Here is a 16290-nt window from a genome sequence, read left to right as displayed (position 1 = left end):
TGTAAATGTGACCTTTATCGGTGGTCATGTGTGTTGCAACCATAGGTGATGGGATCTTGGATTAGTGTCATTGTATTTTGGGACAGGGTGTCACTTGGTATAGCCATAGCTGGCTTGAAATCACTGTGCAGACCAGACTGGCCTTGAACTCACAGAGAGCTGGCCTGCCTCTGCCTTTTGAGTCTAGAATAAAGGTGTGCATCATCGTCATCTCTTGTAAGAGAACTGAAGCTTTTGGGTGCAGAAATTCTGTCTGTTCTGCCATACACTCAAGGTTTTGAACAGCAGTGTGTAGTACACAATACTGAATGAGAGAGGTGATCTGGTTGCCCAAAAAAAAAAAAACACTCAACAACAAAAAGAAAAGAAAAAACTGGAGGGAGGAAGGTATTGTAGAGGAGGGAAGAAGAAAAAACAAAAGGTAAAGAGGGCGGGGAAAATCAGTGGTAGAGCCAGCTCCGGCCCCAGTTTCTGGGAGGTGGAGTAGAGGAAAACTGTTCTGCTATGCACCTCCGCCGCGGCAGGGGGCGCTGTGTGACTCAGCGAGCTTTGTGGGCGTGGCACGAGGGGGCGTGGCCACAGCCAAGCGAGGCAGGAGTAGAGAGGCTGAGGCAAGGTTCCGCAGCTCCAGGTGAGTGTCGCCTACTGCGCCTTACCGTGAGGTCCTCCCGGCCCCTATGTGACACTCCTCTGCTGGGGTGCTGGGGAGGCAGAATCCGGGCCTCGGAGGCTGGGCCGCCTGGCTCCTGCAGGCCTCAGTTTCCCCTGCGGTGAGTGGGGGATGGGCTGGCTGCCTGGGCCGGCTCCTGGTTCCCGCCTGGCGGCCCGGCCTTGCCCTGGAGGCCCGGTTCGGTTCCTTTTCCAGTGCAGCCTGGAGGCTGGACCAAACCGAGGTGTGAATCTAGAAGGTCAACTGTGGGACCTTGGGCAAGTCACGTCCCCTCTGTGCCTGGTTTCTCAGGGCTGGAACGGGCTGGATGGGGCCGAGGGGATGGCGCAGCGGGTCAAGGCGCCTGAAGATGGTCGAAGGGGGGACCGACTCTCGTGAGCAAGTTCTCTGACTTCCACACCACTGCTGTGGCACGTGAGCACACCTCTACCCCAATAAGTAAACGTAAAAAAAAGAAAAGAAAGAAAGATTGCTTTGAAATAGGCAGCGTGCACCCTGCCTGATATTCTGATGGTTTTTAAGAGACCGGTATAGGTTCAGAGCACACCATACCACTGTTTCTTCGTGTTACGGTCCTGAAGTTGTGCTTCTACGATGATGTAACTATCATTTGGACGGCCTGAGGTTTGCATTTGTTTGTTTTTGTCCTGTTGGGATGGAATCCGGGAGCTTCTGCGATACAGGGTGTACCACTGAGCCACATTCTCAGTTTAATATTCTGTGAATTCCTCCCCAGTAAAGGAGGGCTGGCGGGGTAGAAATCGCTTTCCTCACATCTTTTAGCTCGGCGTTGAGTGAGTGGGGAAGTCTGAGGCTTAGTTTTGGCCTGCTTGGGGGTCAGCGGTTGTGAGGTTTCTGCTCTGTCTGAAAGAGGCATTTTATTTTATTTTATTTTTAATTCGGAGCTGAGGACCGAACCCAGGGCCTTGTGCTTGCTAGGCAAGCACTTTATCGCTGAGCTAAGTCCCCAACCCCAAGAAGCATTTTAATAATTAGAATGTTTGATGAGCATGGTGGTACAGGCCTTTAATCCTACAGGGGCAGGCCGATCTTCCGAGTTCAAGGCCAGCTTGGTTTACCTTGGGAGTTCCAGGACAGCCAGGGCTACGGTGAGACCTTGTCTCAAGAAAGAAGGGAGGAAAACGGCACGACTGGGCCTTGTTTTATGGCCTGGTGCCTGGGAGGGTCTTTGACTCCAGAAAGTGCCTTGCAGCAGCAACCCTTCCGTCTTCGGAGCCCCCCTCCCGCTCTTAGCTGGTTCAGATCTGTTTTCTGGCTCTGACGTGGAAGCGGAGGCTTGTGCTGAGTCAGCACCTTCTGCCCGGGCTTCCCGGCAGCCCGCAGTTCAGTGCTGATTTCAATGCTGCCCTCTGTTGAGAAAGTGCGGGAATCTGCTGCTTCTAAGAGAAGTCTCATTTTGCCAGTTCTGGGGACAGTGAACTGGCCGGTGGGGAGACCCTGTTTCCAGATTTTTTTTTTTTTGTAGAAAGACTTTTTTTCCCCACATATATAATCGGACTGCTACAGTATTTTTTCTCTTTTACTTATAAAGAATTGTAAAGAAGATCGTTACTATTTTGTCTATTGAATTTTTTTTTTGGTTTTTCGAGACAGGTTTCTCTGTGTATTTTTGGTACCTTTCCTGGAACTCGCTCTGTAGCCCAGGCTGGCCTCAAACTCACAGAGATCCGCCTGGCTCTGCCTCCTGAGTGCTGGGATTAAAGGCGTGCGCCACTATCGCCCGGCGAAAGTTTTTTTTTTTTCCCCCCATTTATTTATTTGGTATGTATATGTGTGGGCTCATGAGTGTGTGGGTGTCAGAGGTTTTCTCCTTCCATCATAGGTGTTCTGTGGTTGAATGGGAAGTCAGGGAACTCAGCTTGTTAGGCCTGATGACATACGCATTTACTCTCTGAGCCATTTAAGTGGCCCAAATCTTGTTTCGTGAATATGTATTTTTAACTGTTTTCGGACTTAGCTTAGTAGTTGATGGAAATTGACTGGCAAAAAACAAAAACAAAACCTAACTGGCTGCCTTGGGCCCCCTTGTCTAACTTGTAAGTCTGATTTCATTATTAATTTTTCTTGTAGTTGGCTTTTAGCATAGTGTTTTTTGAAGTTCAGTCATCTTATAGCATGTTGCGAGACTTAGTTCCTTTTTGTTGCACTTTGGTTTTCCCTTTTTTTTCTTCTTGTGTTTTTTGAAATGGGATCACCTTATACTGGTTCTGAACTTTGGGTCTCAAGTAAGTCTCACACTGTAGCCACCTGGGATTTCGGATGTGCACTGTGATGCCCAATCTTTTTATGTATGTATGTATGTATGTATGTATGTATGTATGTATTTCAATGCATTCACAAGTTCATGGGCATCTAAATTGTTTAGTTTATAGCTATTACGACTAATGCTGCTATGAACATTCTTGGATCTGTGTTTCATTTCTCTTGGAAAAGTAAGAGTGGAATTATTAGGTCATACAGTAAAGTTATGTTTGCCTTTTTGAGGACATGCCACACCACTTTCTGAAGCTTTAATACCATTTTATATTCCTGCCAGTCATCAGTCTTTGAGGATCCTCAGTGCTTTGCATTCTCATCAGTACTTTTGGGGCTGGATGTAGCAGCCAGGGCCTTGTGCATTCTTAGGACGGTGACCTGCACTGCCCACCCTCGTTTCTGTCTTCTTCATTACAGCCATCTTAGCGGGAGGGAAGCGGTATGCTCTTGTTGGGTTTCGTTTGTTTCTCTTATGGATTGTTGTTCCTAGTTAGTATTGAAGTCTCATTTGAAATGGTCTTTATCGTGTTGTTCTTGGGACATATCTAATAGATGTGGGAGGGCCCAGCCTTTTGTGGGCAGCTCCATTCCCTGGGCAGGTGTTCTAGGCTGTAGAGAGAGCTGACTGAATGTGAGCCTGTGAGTGAGCCAGCAAGTGGTGTGTGCTGCATGGTTCCTGCTTTTTAAGTTCCTGCCCTGACTTCCCTCCGTGATGGAGTATATGACCTGGAAGGGTAAGCCAAATACACCCTTTCCTCCCTAAGGAGCTTTTGGTCAGCAACAGAATGAAACTACGACAATTGTTTTTTTATTGTGGTTAAAAACACTTAGGATTTGCCGTCTTAGCCATTCCCTCCTTCTAACCTCTCCTAACCCCGTCACCATTTCAGCTGCATATCTCAGTGTCAAGTATATTCACATTGTCATGAAACAGATCTAACTGTAAGGCTTTTTATCTTGCCAAAGTGAAATTTATTACCTATTAACCAACTCCCCATTTTTCCTTTGTTAGTTTCTGCCAGGCACCATTCTGCTCTCTTTTCATGATTTAATCTAAGTATTTCGTACATGTGGAACACAGTAATGTTTATAGCTCTTTGTCCTTTGGATGTCTTTATGGCTTGTCCATGTTGCAGTATGTGTCAGACTTTCTTCCTTAAGGCTGAGTAATACTCTTGGGTTTTCTTTCGCTGTACTGTAGAAAGTGTTCGGCCACTGAGGCCACTGAGACATACTGAGTGAGCTTTGTCTTTTTTTTTTTTTTTTTTTTTTAAATATTTTTTAAGATTTATTTATTTATTATGTATACAGCATGTATGCCTGCAGGCCAGAAGAGGGCACCAGATCTCATTATAGATGGTTGGGAGCCACCACGTGGGTGCTGGGAATTGAACTCAGGACCTCTGGAAGAGCAGTCAGTGCTCTTAACCTCTGAGCCATCTCTCCAGCCCGTTTTTTTTTTTTTTAAGTTGTCTTTTTAAAGATTTATTTATTATGTATACAGTGTTCTGCCTCCATGGCCAGAAGAGGGTGCCAGATCTCATTACAGATGGTTGTGAGCCACCATGTGGTTGCTGGGAATTGAACTCAGGACCTCTGGAAGAGCAGCCAGTGCTCTTAACCGTTGAGCCATCTCTCCAGCCCTTTTTTAAGTTTTTAAAACTTTATTTTTTCCCCCTTTCTTAAAATTGAAAATATACAGGTGGTGGTGGCACACATCTTTTTAATCCCAGCTCTCGGGAGGCAGAGGCAGTTGAATCTCTGAGTTCGAGGCCAGTCTGGTCTACAGAGTGAGTTCCAGGATAGCAAGGGCTACACAGAGAAACCCTGTCTTGAAAAAACAAAAACAAACAAACAAACTTAAAATAAATTTTTTTCATGCAGTATATTGTATGGTCTCCCCTCCTCCAACTCCTCCTAGATCCTCCCCACCTCCCTGCCCCCCCCCCATCCATACCCTTTCCTTCTCTCATTAGAAAACAGGCATCTAAATAAAATAATAATAATAAATCAGATAAAATAAAAGCCAACAAAACAGAATAGGACAAAAACAAACAAACAAAAAACAGGAAAAAAGCCAAGAAGAACACAAGAAACACAGACAGACAGACATTGCACACACAGAAATGCCATAAAAACACAACATTGGAAATCATAATATATAAGCAGAAGACCTGTAAGGTAAAACAAACAAAAAGCCCAGACAAAGCATTTTGTGACAGAAAACCTCTTAAAACATTGAGCTCATTTTGTGTTGGCCATCTACTGTTGGGCATGGGGCCTAACCAGTGAGACCCCGTTGGAGAAAACTAATTTTTCCTTTGCAGGTGGTTATCAGTTGGAGATAGCTTCTGCGTTAGGAATGGGGGCTTGTGTCCACTTCTGCTCACAGCACTGGGACCCCATCTGGCTTAGACCTGTGCAGGCCTTGTGCTCAGTACTTAAGAATGTTTGCTGCTCTTGCAAAGGACACGAGTTTAGTTTCCAGCAGCCAAATCTAGAGGCTCACAGCCACCTGTGACTCCTGCCCTAGGGTCATCTGGTGCTTCTGGCCTCTGTGGGTACCCACATCCATGTGTGTATACCCACACAGACTTAGACACAAATACATAATTCAAAATAATAACATCATTAAAAGGCTTATTTAAAAATTTTCTATCTTTATATTTTTATTGTATGAATGTTTTGCCTGCGTGTATGTCTGTTTGCCCACCACGTGTGTGCCTGGTCCCTGTAGAGGACAGAAGAGGGTAGCAGATCCCATGGAACAGGAGTTACAGGCCGTTGTGAGCCACTGTAAGGGTGCTGGGAATCCAGCCTAGGTCCTCTGCAAGAGCAGCCAGTACTCTTAACTGCTGAGCCATCTCTCCAGCTACCCCCCACTGAAAGATTTTTAACGTGAGACCTGTGGTTTTGCTCATTTGCTCAGGCTGATTGTGAATTTGTAATCCCTCTGTCTCCTGAATAGCTGGTGACTATAGTCTTTTGAATTTGTATGCCACGTTCTGACTGTCCAGCAGTGTGTGGTCTTGGTTATCGTGTGCATGCTGTGATCAAGTATGTCCATGATCATAACATTTTAAGGATCTGCTTTCCGTTCTTTTGGATGCATACCAAGATGTGGAATTATTTGGGTCATAATGGTGATCTATTAATTTTTTTCTACCATGGCCTTGCCATTTTATATTCCTAACTTTTTTTTTTAATAGTAGGCATCCTTATGCAGGAAAGAAATGGCTTCTTTTGGTTTTGCTTTACATTGATCTTTCCGGTCACAGCCGGTCCTGAGCTGCCATGTGCTTTGTGCCCCATGTGCATGTTGAAGGAGTGTCTATGGAATCCTTTTTGGTTTTTGGAGATAGGATTACTCTGTAGCCCAGGCTGACATGGAACACTGCCCGGGATGGCCTCAAACTTGGGAGGGTCCTCCTGTCTCAAATTACAGGTGTACACACCACTACAGATCTTTGCTTGTTATTTAAATGCTATTTGCATTGTCTTTTATTACTGAATTTGTAGGCGCTCTTTATGTTTACTGTATTTATATGGATTCTTTGTCAAAAATAAAATTCTCAGGTATTTCCATAATAATATCTTTTGAAACATAAAAGTAAAAAATGTAGTTAATATGTCCCTCTTATCAACTTTTCTTTTTACACTGCTGGCGATTGAAGCCAAGGGCCTTGCAGCATGCTGGGCAGGCTGTCATTGAGCTACATGGTTTTTGAGACAGAGTTACTGTGTGGCTCAGGCTGGTCTTGAACACCCAGTCTTCCTGCCATGGTCCCCTGAAGGCTGGAGTTACGATGTAAGCCATCACACCTGATTCCCTTCAGTATTGGTTGTCGTTGTTGAGACTCTTTGCTCCGCCTTTCCCATTTTCTTCAGTCTTGCCCTGAAGTTTTATTCCCCGGTAACCTGGGCAGTGAGTGGTGGGAGAGGTGTTTCTTTGTTCAGTAGGCGTGGCGACTGTGCAGAGAGATGGGGAGGACACCATCAGTCTGCTGGGAGCCCATTAGGTTGTGTCAGTGTGGGAGCACACTGATGGAGGCAGAGGGCCTGAACGGATGTCTTCACAGCCCGTGAACTTAGACAGCTGTTTCTGTTTTAGGTCCTTTTATCAATTTGGAGATTGTTGCTGAAAGTTCAGCTCAGGGGTCCCTTTGCTGTCCCTGATCCTCCTTGCTTACCCAAAAGATGCTTGCATATGGTACTTTGTTTTTGCCGGGTCCAGGGCAGCAGAAGAGTGAGTGCCCACAGAGATGCACAGACTCTCTGCGTTTCTCCTGTACGGAAAAGAGAACAACTCTGTTCTACAGCTCGGTGTGTTTTATTTAAGGACAGAGTGAGCTGCTGAGCGTGTCAGGTCTTGTCTAGAGCTTTAAAGGTCAGAAGGGCTCAGTGCTGCTTTCCCAAAAAGTGCCTAAAGGCCTTTTCCTCCTGGCTGTCAGATTGCCCTGCAGTATTCCACAGAGACAAGTGAAAGCCGAGGGAGGACTAACCAGGTCACAGGTTAGGTTTGCCTGCCCTTGATGAAAGCTTTACAGGCTGCCTGTGTAGCAACAGATTTTACTACATTACTACCGTAGGGTAAAAGGGCCAGACGAAGAAATACACCCTAGCCCTGAAGCCAGAGCCGAAGAAACACACTCAGCACCTGACCAACTCAGTAAAAAAACAACCAATCCCTGAGTACAAAACCAACTAATCCCTGAGCACAAAATCCAGCCAATCTCTGAGCTTCTTGAAACTCAGGGATTGAAATCCAACCAATTCCACCCTGAAAATCTTCACCCTGAAAAAATTCCGCCCCTAAGAAGCCCTATATAAGCCCTGTGCCCGTACAGTTTGCAGCTGCCTTTTCCCACCCTGGCGGAGGCAGCCTCCCTCCTGAATTCCTCCCTCCCTTGAATGAGGTTTTGGTGAGACCTTTCAGCAGAGTAGAGAAGTAACATCTTTCAGGGAGCGGAACTGTAGCAAAGCCCCTGCAGAAACCCTCTCGTAGCAGAGCAGAGCTGTTACATTGTGGAAACATTCCCTGGGGTCAGGGCTGTAAGCTGCTGCGCTTATGGTGACTTTGTGGTACTCCTTGGCTCCTGACTCCCAGGATCCCTTTCCATTCGAGCTGCAGTTGCTTACAACTACTGCTGCCTTAAACTACATTTGTTATTAGTTCAGTGAATATTTGTCAGGTGCTCCATGTGACACTGGATGCTTTTGAAGTACTTTATTTTTTTTTTTTATGTATTTGAGTGTTTTACCTGCTTGGATGTAAGTGCACCACATCCATGCAGTGCCTAAAGAGGTCAGAAGGTGTCCCCAGGTTTGGTTCCTATCACCCACATGGCAGCTCACAACTGTCTGTAATTCCAGTTTCAGGAACACCGTTCTGTCTTCCACAGACATTACATGTGTGTAGTTCATTTTCATACATGCAGTCAAATTCTCATACACATAAAACTAAAAATAAGTAAACCTTTCTTTTTTATGCATTTCAGGACCCCAGCCAGTGGTGTTGTACTGCCCACATTCCGAGTGGCTCTAAGTTACCTGTTTAATCTAATCTAGAGACTCCCTTACAGCATGCACAGTGGTTTGTTTCCATGGTGATTCTGAGTTCCATCAAGCTGGCAGTCAAGACTGACCATCATAGCACTTGTGCTAGGCATCGTTTGCCCACCTACGAAAGGCCCCGTGTCCTAATACTGGTACCGTGAGGGAGCATAGAATTTTGTAGGAACACAATGCATGGACCTTCTCTGATGTAATGATAAGATGACAAGTATATGGAACAGTTAGGTCCCTCTCCCGTTGCTGCTGCAGATGTAAAGTGGAACTGCCTCTATGGGAAAAAGCCTGACGTTTTCTCAAAAACTTAAACGTGTAGTTATTTTAAAAATTACTAATGTGTATGTATCTGTGCGTGTATGCCACGTGTGTGCAGGTTCCCACAGAGGCCTGAAGAGGAGATCGGATTCTAACCTGGAGTTAGAGGCAGTTGTGTGCTGTCTCACATGGGTGTTAGGGAAAAGAACTCAGGTCCTCTGAGAGAACAGCAGTTGTTTAACTGCAAAGCCATCTCTCTAGCCCCACCATACAGTTATTTATAACTGTGTTACTCTAAGAGTAATTCTACTGGCCAGGCAGTGGTGGCGCACGCCTTTAATCCCAGCATTCGGGAGGCAGAGGCAGGCGGATCTCTGTGAGTTCGAGGCCAGCCTGGTCTACAGAGTGAGATCCAGGACAGCCAGGGCTACACAGAGAAACCCTGTCTTTTTTTTTTTTTTTTTAAAGAAGAAATAAAAAAGGTTCATATAAATCATGTAAACAAGAATTTGTAAAGGCCTTATTCATAATAGTCAAAAAAGTGTAAACAGCCAAACACCTGTCGCCATCTGAACAGTGGAATCTTCCTCAGCCATAGGAAAAAAAAGGTACTATATTCTATAGTGCAGATGTCTTGAAAGTGTGCTGAGTAGAAGAAGCCAGACATAAGAGAAGAGGATGTGCTCTTGGATTCCGTTATGTGAAATGTCCAGAATAGACAATTCCTTGAGACAGACTAGTTTTAGTTATTGGGGCCTGAGAAGAGGGAAAAGTAGAGCTGGCCATTGCATTTCTTTTTATGGTGGTCACACAACTGTGAATGTCCAAAAAGACTGCCATAAAGTTCACCTTTCGCCCATTCTGAGGATTGAACTCGGGATTTTCTCTCACGTTGGGCAACTCTAGCATAGGTAGCACCAAGGAGCTCTCAGTCTTCCAAGTGCTGGGCTTACAGTTGTGTGTGTTGTGAATATCAGTCTCTAGCATGAAAAGAAATAAACCAAGGTAACATGAAGTATATTTTAATAGAAAGGGTTCCTTAGTGTTTCTTCTTATTACCAAGCTTTATTGTTTCTCCCTTTTAGTCTTAGACATTTCATCTTCTCTTAGGAGGCTTATTAGTAAATCAGTTGATTTAGGGGGAAAAAATCCTTGCTGGCCCTAAATAACAGGTGTTTTGTGGTGCTCTGGTGACATGGCTTTTCTCTGTCACCTTTGTCCAGCAGCATGTGGCACTGAGGGAGAAGACTCAGCAAAGGGCAGCCAAAATCAGTGAAATAAAGTTCAGGTTTTCTTAAGTCTTTCGGGGTGTTGAGCATTAAACCTGGACCTTGTGATGCTAGGCAAGTGTTCCACCAGTGAGCTGCACCCCCAGTTTTAAAAATTATCCATCGCCACTGTGGTTGTTAGCTTATACTTCCTCTGTCCTGTTCTGCAATCTCATTTTGGCATTTTTCTTTTCTCTTGCACAGAAATGGAATTCATAAAGTGTCTCTGGGCTGTAATTGTTAGTTCTTTGTTGTGTGTGTTTGGAATTGACAATTGCAGGGTGGGAGCGTGGGTTGGAAACAAGCATTGCTGCTGGTATTGATGTTGTGAAAAATGATCTTCTGATTTAATTGTTGAAATATCTTTTCAGGACTTAAGATGTTTTCATTGATCAGGCGCCATTTAGGACATAGAAGACCTTCAGTAGCTAAAAGGTAAAGTGAAATATTTTTTGAATGTGTCTTGTGTTTTTTAATGCACTCTGGGATAAAAATATCAAAATTGGATGAAGACAGAAGTGCAGGTATCGAGATTTTACTTTGACAATTATTTCTGATTTCACTTGAATTTTTAGTCCATGTAATTAGAAAAATGACATCCTTTTCATTTTCTGGCTGCAAAAGCAATACACAGTTTGTTTTGTTTTTAAATAAACTATTTTGGAATAATTGCATACTCACAAGAAGCTGAAAGATACACTTTGTAAATATATCCACAACCCTGTGGTGTGCGGTATGAAGCAAGCTCCAGTCCTGTGTAGCCCATCCCTGGGCATCAACCAAGGTTAGGCTCTGTGGACTCTTCACACTCCTTTTCATATAGAAACTAAATTCTGATTCTGTGTTTGCAGGTAGTCTAACCTTCGTTCTTTGTGAATATTCATTAACTTTCCACCTTTGCAAATGTCAGAATAGCTGCTATCAAGTTTTTGTATTTTTTCTTCTCTGCTTTTAGAGATTAAAAAAATTAATCATGTCTACATGTGTGTCTTTGTGCATGTGTGTGGAGGTCAGAGGCAACGCATCCTCTGGAATCCGTTGGGAGCCACCTGACATGGGTGCTGAGAACAGAACTCAGGTTCTCTGGAAGAGCACGCTGTGCTTTTGACCATCTCTCCAGCCCCTTCTCTGTTGTTTTAACAGTTTATCCATATATATTAATTGCACAGAAAACAGGTGTCATTGTGACATTCCATACATCTGTGTAATCGACTTGGGTCATACTCACCACCCCCTTATCCTGTGTTATCCTCTCCGTTCCATTCTCCAACTCCCTCATTCTTCATTAGTCTCAGTCTACTTTTGTGTCCTCCTCCCCACCCCAAATTTGACATGAGAGAGAAAACTTGTAATCACATCTTTCTGAGGCTGGTTTATCTAGTGTACTAGACGATTTCCAGTCTCATCTGCTTTCCTGAAATGACGTTCCTTTTTTCTTAGTGTGTGTGTTCGGGTGTGTAGTTGTGCATGCTTGCCTGAGTGTGTCATTCTCAGGAACCATCTGTCTTGTGTGTTAAAGAGTCTCTCACTGGCCTAAAGCTCACCAGTTAGACTAGGATAGCCAGCTGGCCAGCAAGCCCTACCTGTCTTTACGTCTTCAGAGCTAGGTTTACGGGTAGGAACCACTATACACACACATCTCCATCCACCTCCTATTACTTCTGTTCCTCAAACTTAGATCCTCACACCATGGCAAGCACTTCCCTGCTGAGCTGTCTCCACGGCTATGGCGGCTCGTTTCGGTTCTTCACTTGACACACCTGGGAGGAAGGAGTCAGCTGGCCTGTGGGCATGTCTGTGTGTGTTGTCTTGATTGCTAAATGACGAGGAGGTCCTGATCCACTGGGGGTGGTGCTGCTCCTATGCAGGTGGGCCTAGGCTGTATAAGAAAGCCAGCTGAGTCTGGCGGTGGTGGTGCACGCCTTTAATCCCAGCACTCGTCAGGCAGAGCCAGGCGGATCTCTGTAAGTTCGAGACCAGCTTGGTCTATAGAGCAAGATCCAGGACAGGCACCAAAAATACACAGAGAAACCCTGTCTCCAAAAAAAAAAAAAAAAGAAAACCAGCTGAATAGAAGCAGGAAAACTGAGTCAGTAAGCAATGTTCCCTGTAGTCCTTGCCTTTGCTCTACCTCCAAGTTCCAGCTCGAGTGCTTGCTCTGGCTTTTCTTGGTGACACACTCTGATATGGACATATAAACCAAATAAATCCTTCTCTCTCCCAAGTTGCTTTTAGTCAGTGTTTTATCACAGCAGTTGGAAGTTAGGACACCAGCCCTCCATTTTTCTCTACAGCTGAGTAATAACCAGTATATATGTTGTATGTGCGTGTGTCTGTCTGTGTGTACACCACGTATTCTTTATCCATTCATTTGTTGATGGGTATCTTGGCTATTGTGAACAGTTTGAAGATAGATGTAGGTATGCAAGGATCTCTGTGGTATGCTGACTTTGATCCCTTTGGTGAATGCTGGGAGTATGTAGCTGGATAGTATAGTATATAGTATAGTTCTTTTTAAGGAACCTCTATATAATTTCCATGATTGCTATGTGAGTTTATTAATAGAGCTATGAGGAGATTCAGTGCATTTGTCTTGGTGATAGCCATTCTGACTATGGTGAGATTTTGCTTCTGTCTCCTGAGTGCTGAGTTTAAAGGCGTGTACCACCACACCTAGCTCAATATGGTTTTGCAATGCATTTCATTTTCCTGATGGCTGGCTGTAGATGTTGGTTGTAGACATTTTTCATGTATTTATCTGCCTTAGGAAAGTGTGCGTGTTGGAGGTCAGAGGACAGCTCTGTGGAGTCAGTCTCCCATCTTCAGGAAAGTTCCAAGGAGCAGATTCATGTTGCCAGGCTTTTGTGGAAAGGGCTCTTACCTGCTGAATCATTGCTTGATGGCCCTTTTGTACCTTTGACATTGTCTGCACAGCCCATTTGCCTATTTTTTAAAAAGATTTTAGTTTATGTATATGGATGTTTTGTCTGCATGTTTATCTGTACATCAGAAGAGGTCATCAGATCCCATGATACTACAGTTATAGATGGATGTGAGCCGCCATGTGGGTGCTGGGAATTGAACTCATGACCTCTGGAAGAGCAGCCAGTGCTTTTGACCACTGAGCCATTTGTCCAACCTCCTCATTTGCCCATTTTTTTGATTGGATTATTTGTTTTCTTGGTATTTGTTTTTATTGTGTGTGCGTGTGTGCATGTGTGTACATGATGTGCTACCACATGTGTAGAGGTGAGGAGAAACCTGTGAGGGTTGATTTTCCTTCCACTGTGTAGTTTCAGGCTTGGAACGCAGCTCATCAGGCTTGGAACGCAGCTCATCAGGCTTGGTAACAAGCGCCATTACTTGAGTCATCTCGCCAGCCTGGGTTTAATGTTTGAGTTCCTTCTATTTTCTGGGTACAGCTCTGGTCAGATGAAATAGCTGACAAACCTCTCACCATAGGTTCTCTTGTTACTGTTAATGGCTTGCTTTGCTGTTCGGGGCTTTTAATTTGATGTGTTCCGTTTGCCTGTGCCTGTGTGGAAGTCTTTCCCGTTTCCCACTAGAAGTCTCAAAGTTCAGGTCTTACATTAAGGCCTGTGATTCTAGGACAGGGTGAGAGGTAGGGATCTAGCTATCACTCTTCAACATGTGGATATCCAGTTTGCCAGCACCGTTTGCTCAAAAGGCTATCTTTTCTTCAAAGCATGATTTTGGAACTTTTGTAAAAAAATCAAGTTCCTCAGACACATTTTCTCTCATATGTAGAACCTAGATTTAAGTTCATATGTGTATATATGTGTTTTATATATGTGTGTGAGTTTGTAGGTCATTAAATTAGGAAACGGACTGAGAGTGGGGAGGAAGATATACTAAGGGGGGAGTCCAGGGAAAAACAGGATAATGTAACCTGAAAGCAGAACAGGAAACTGTATTGGGGAGGGCTGTACGGGCACCTGCAAGAAGGCAGGGATGAGGGAGAGGGAAAATTAGAACAAAATATAATGACAAATGAAAATGCCATCATGAAATTAATTGCTTTGTATCCTAACTTAAAATATTCATAAGGGCTGGGGACATGTTTCAGTGGGTCAAGTGCTTGTTTCAAAAACATAAGGACCTGAGTTCAAATCCCTAGCATCCCATGAAAACAACTTTGTTGACTTACCTGGTGAAAGTCTTTGGTAGAGTCTTTAGGAGTCTTCTCCTAAATAGAAGGTTGTGTTGTCTGCAAACAGGAAGAAGTTTTCTTTTGTATTTGTATTCCTTTTATTTTTCCCCCTTTATTGAAAATAGATTATGGTTTCCTCTCCCTCTACTCTTCCCAGATCCTCCTCCCCTCCCCTCCTGTCCAGTTTCACTCCCCTCTGTTTCTCATTCGAAAGCAGACTTCTGAGGGATAATAATATACTATAACAAAATAAAATATAATCAGATAGAACAAAAACTATCACATTGGAATTGGATAAGACAAACAGACAGAAGGAAAAGAGCCCAAGAAAAGGCACAAGAATCAGAGACCCACTCATTCACAGTCAGGAATCCCATAAAAACACTAAACTGGAAGCCATAACATATATGCAGAGGACCTGATGCAGACCCGTGCAGGCCCGAGTGTACTACTTCAGTTTCTGTGAGTTCATATGAGCTTTGCCCATGTTGATTTAGAGGGCCTTGTTCTCCTGATGTCCTCTATCCAGTCCTGCTCTTACACTCTTTCTGCCTCCTCTTTCTAGGGGTTCCCTGAACTCTGAGAGGAGGGATTTGATGCAGACATCCCATTTAGGACTGAATATTCCATGGTTTCTCATTCTGTATAATGTCTGGCTGTGGGTCTCTGTGTTTGTTCCCATCTGCTGCAGGAGGAAGCCTCTCTGATGATGGCTGAGCAAGACAGAATGTCATTGGAGTCATTTTATTGCTTCTTTTTTTCTTTCTTTTTAGACCCATAGTATTTGATTTTACCCTAGGTCCCTGGTCTATGTAGTGTTTGGTTCTTGATCACCCAAGCAATGTTGGGTATGGGTTCTATTTTGTGGAGTGGTTCTTAAGTCAAATCAGATATCGGTTGGTTACTCCCACAAGTTTTGTACCACCATTGAAGTATTGTGTCTTGCAGGTAGGACACCATTGTAGATCAAAGGGTTTGTGGCTGGCTTGGTATTTATGTTTTTCTTTTGGTAGAGTGCAGAGTACCTTCCTGTATCAAAGACACTAGAATGTAGGCATTGGACTTCCTTGGCCAACAACTCAGATATAAATAACCCAGTCCCGGTACTGGAAGCTTCATTTGGTGACAAGAGATGTTCAGTTGGGGCTCTGTCTCCCCCATTCTTTGGTGCTTTCATTTAGATCACCTTCATGTATGCATATATTTTGGAAAGCCTCTGCTGTATTTGGTTTCTATATTACCCCTCAAATGGTCCTTAATTTTAGCTGTCTCTTCCGGTATTCCTTCCCTTATCCCCTTCCTGATCCCCTTGATCCTCCCATCCCAGCTCCTCCCTATCCATCCTATAATCATCCTATTTCCCTTTCCTAACAAGATCTATCTGTATTCCCTAGTCTCTATGTCTAATCTCTGTGATCCTATGGATTGTAGCCAGGTTATTTTTGACTTAACAGCTAATATCCACATGTAAGCAGATACATACCATATTTGTCTTTCTGGATCTGGGATACCTCACTCAGGATGATTTTTTTTTTTACTACTTCTATCAGTTTACTTGCAAATTTCATGATGTCATTTTTTTTTAAAACAACTTAAACTCCATTTTGTAAATATACAACACTTCCTTATCCTTTTTTTTTTTTTTTTTTTCTCGAGACAGGGTTTCTCTGTGTAGTTTTGGTGCCTGTCCTAGATCTTACTCTGTAGACTAGGCTGGCCTCGAACTCAGAGATCCGCCTGGCTCTGCTTCCTGAGTGCTGAGATTAAAGACATGTACCACCACTGCCTGGCTCTCCATTCTTTGTTTTTGGCTTTTCTAGACAGGATTTCTCTATGTAGCCTTGGCTGTCCTGGAACTCACTCTGTAAACCAAGCTGGCCTTGAACTCAGAGATCTCCTTGCCTCTGCCTCCTTAGTGCTGAGATAAAGGCATACACCACCGCCAGGTTCTTATCCATTTCTCTGTTGAGGGACATTTAGATTGTTTCTTTCTGGCTGTTATGAATAGAGTAGCAATGAACATAGTTAGGTAAGTGTCTCTGTGTTAGGATGAAGCATCCTTTGGGTCTATGTCTGTG

At 44.0% G+C, this 16290-nt stretch overlaps 1 protein-coding gene across 1 annotated transcript in view; it reads left to right on the top strand.

The window, feature by feature from the left end:
* Positions 1-590: 590 nt before the first annotated feature.
* Positions 591-16290, top strand: part of LOC131910790 (nuclear receptor coactivator 5-like) — a 66894-nt gene continuing 51194 nt past the window's right edge. Inside the window, exons 1-2 of the mRNA XM_059262669.1 lie at positions 591-631; positions 10413-10476. Coding sequence (XP_059118652.1) covers positions 10421-10476 — 56 coding nt within the window. The 5' untranslated portion in view covers positions 591-631; positions 10413-10420. The remainder of the gene's footprint in view (positions 632-10412; positions 10477-16290) is intronic.

The sequence above is a fragment of the Peromyscus eremicus genome, chromosome 5 (genome assembly GCF_949786415.1).
Source record: "Peromyscus eremicus chromosome 5, PerEre_H2_v1, whole genome shotgun sequence".
In the NCBI taxonomy this organism is placed as follows: domain Eukaryota; kingdom Metazoa; phylum Chordata; class Mammalia; order Rodentia; family Cricetidae; genus Peromyscus; species Peromyscus eremicus.
Note: the sequence above shows the minus strand (reverse complement) of the source record. Positions and strands in the feature narration are given on the sequence as shown.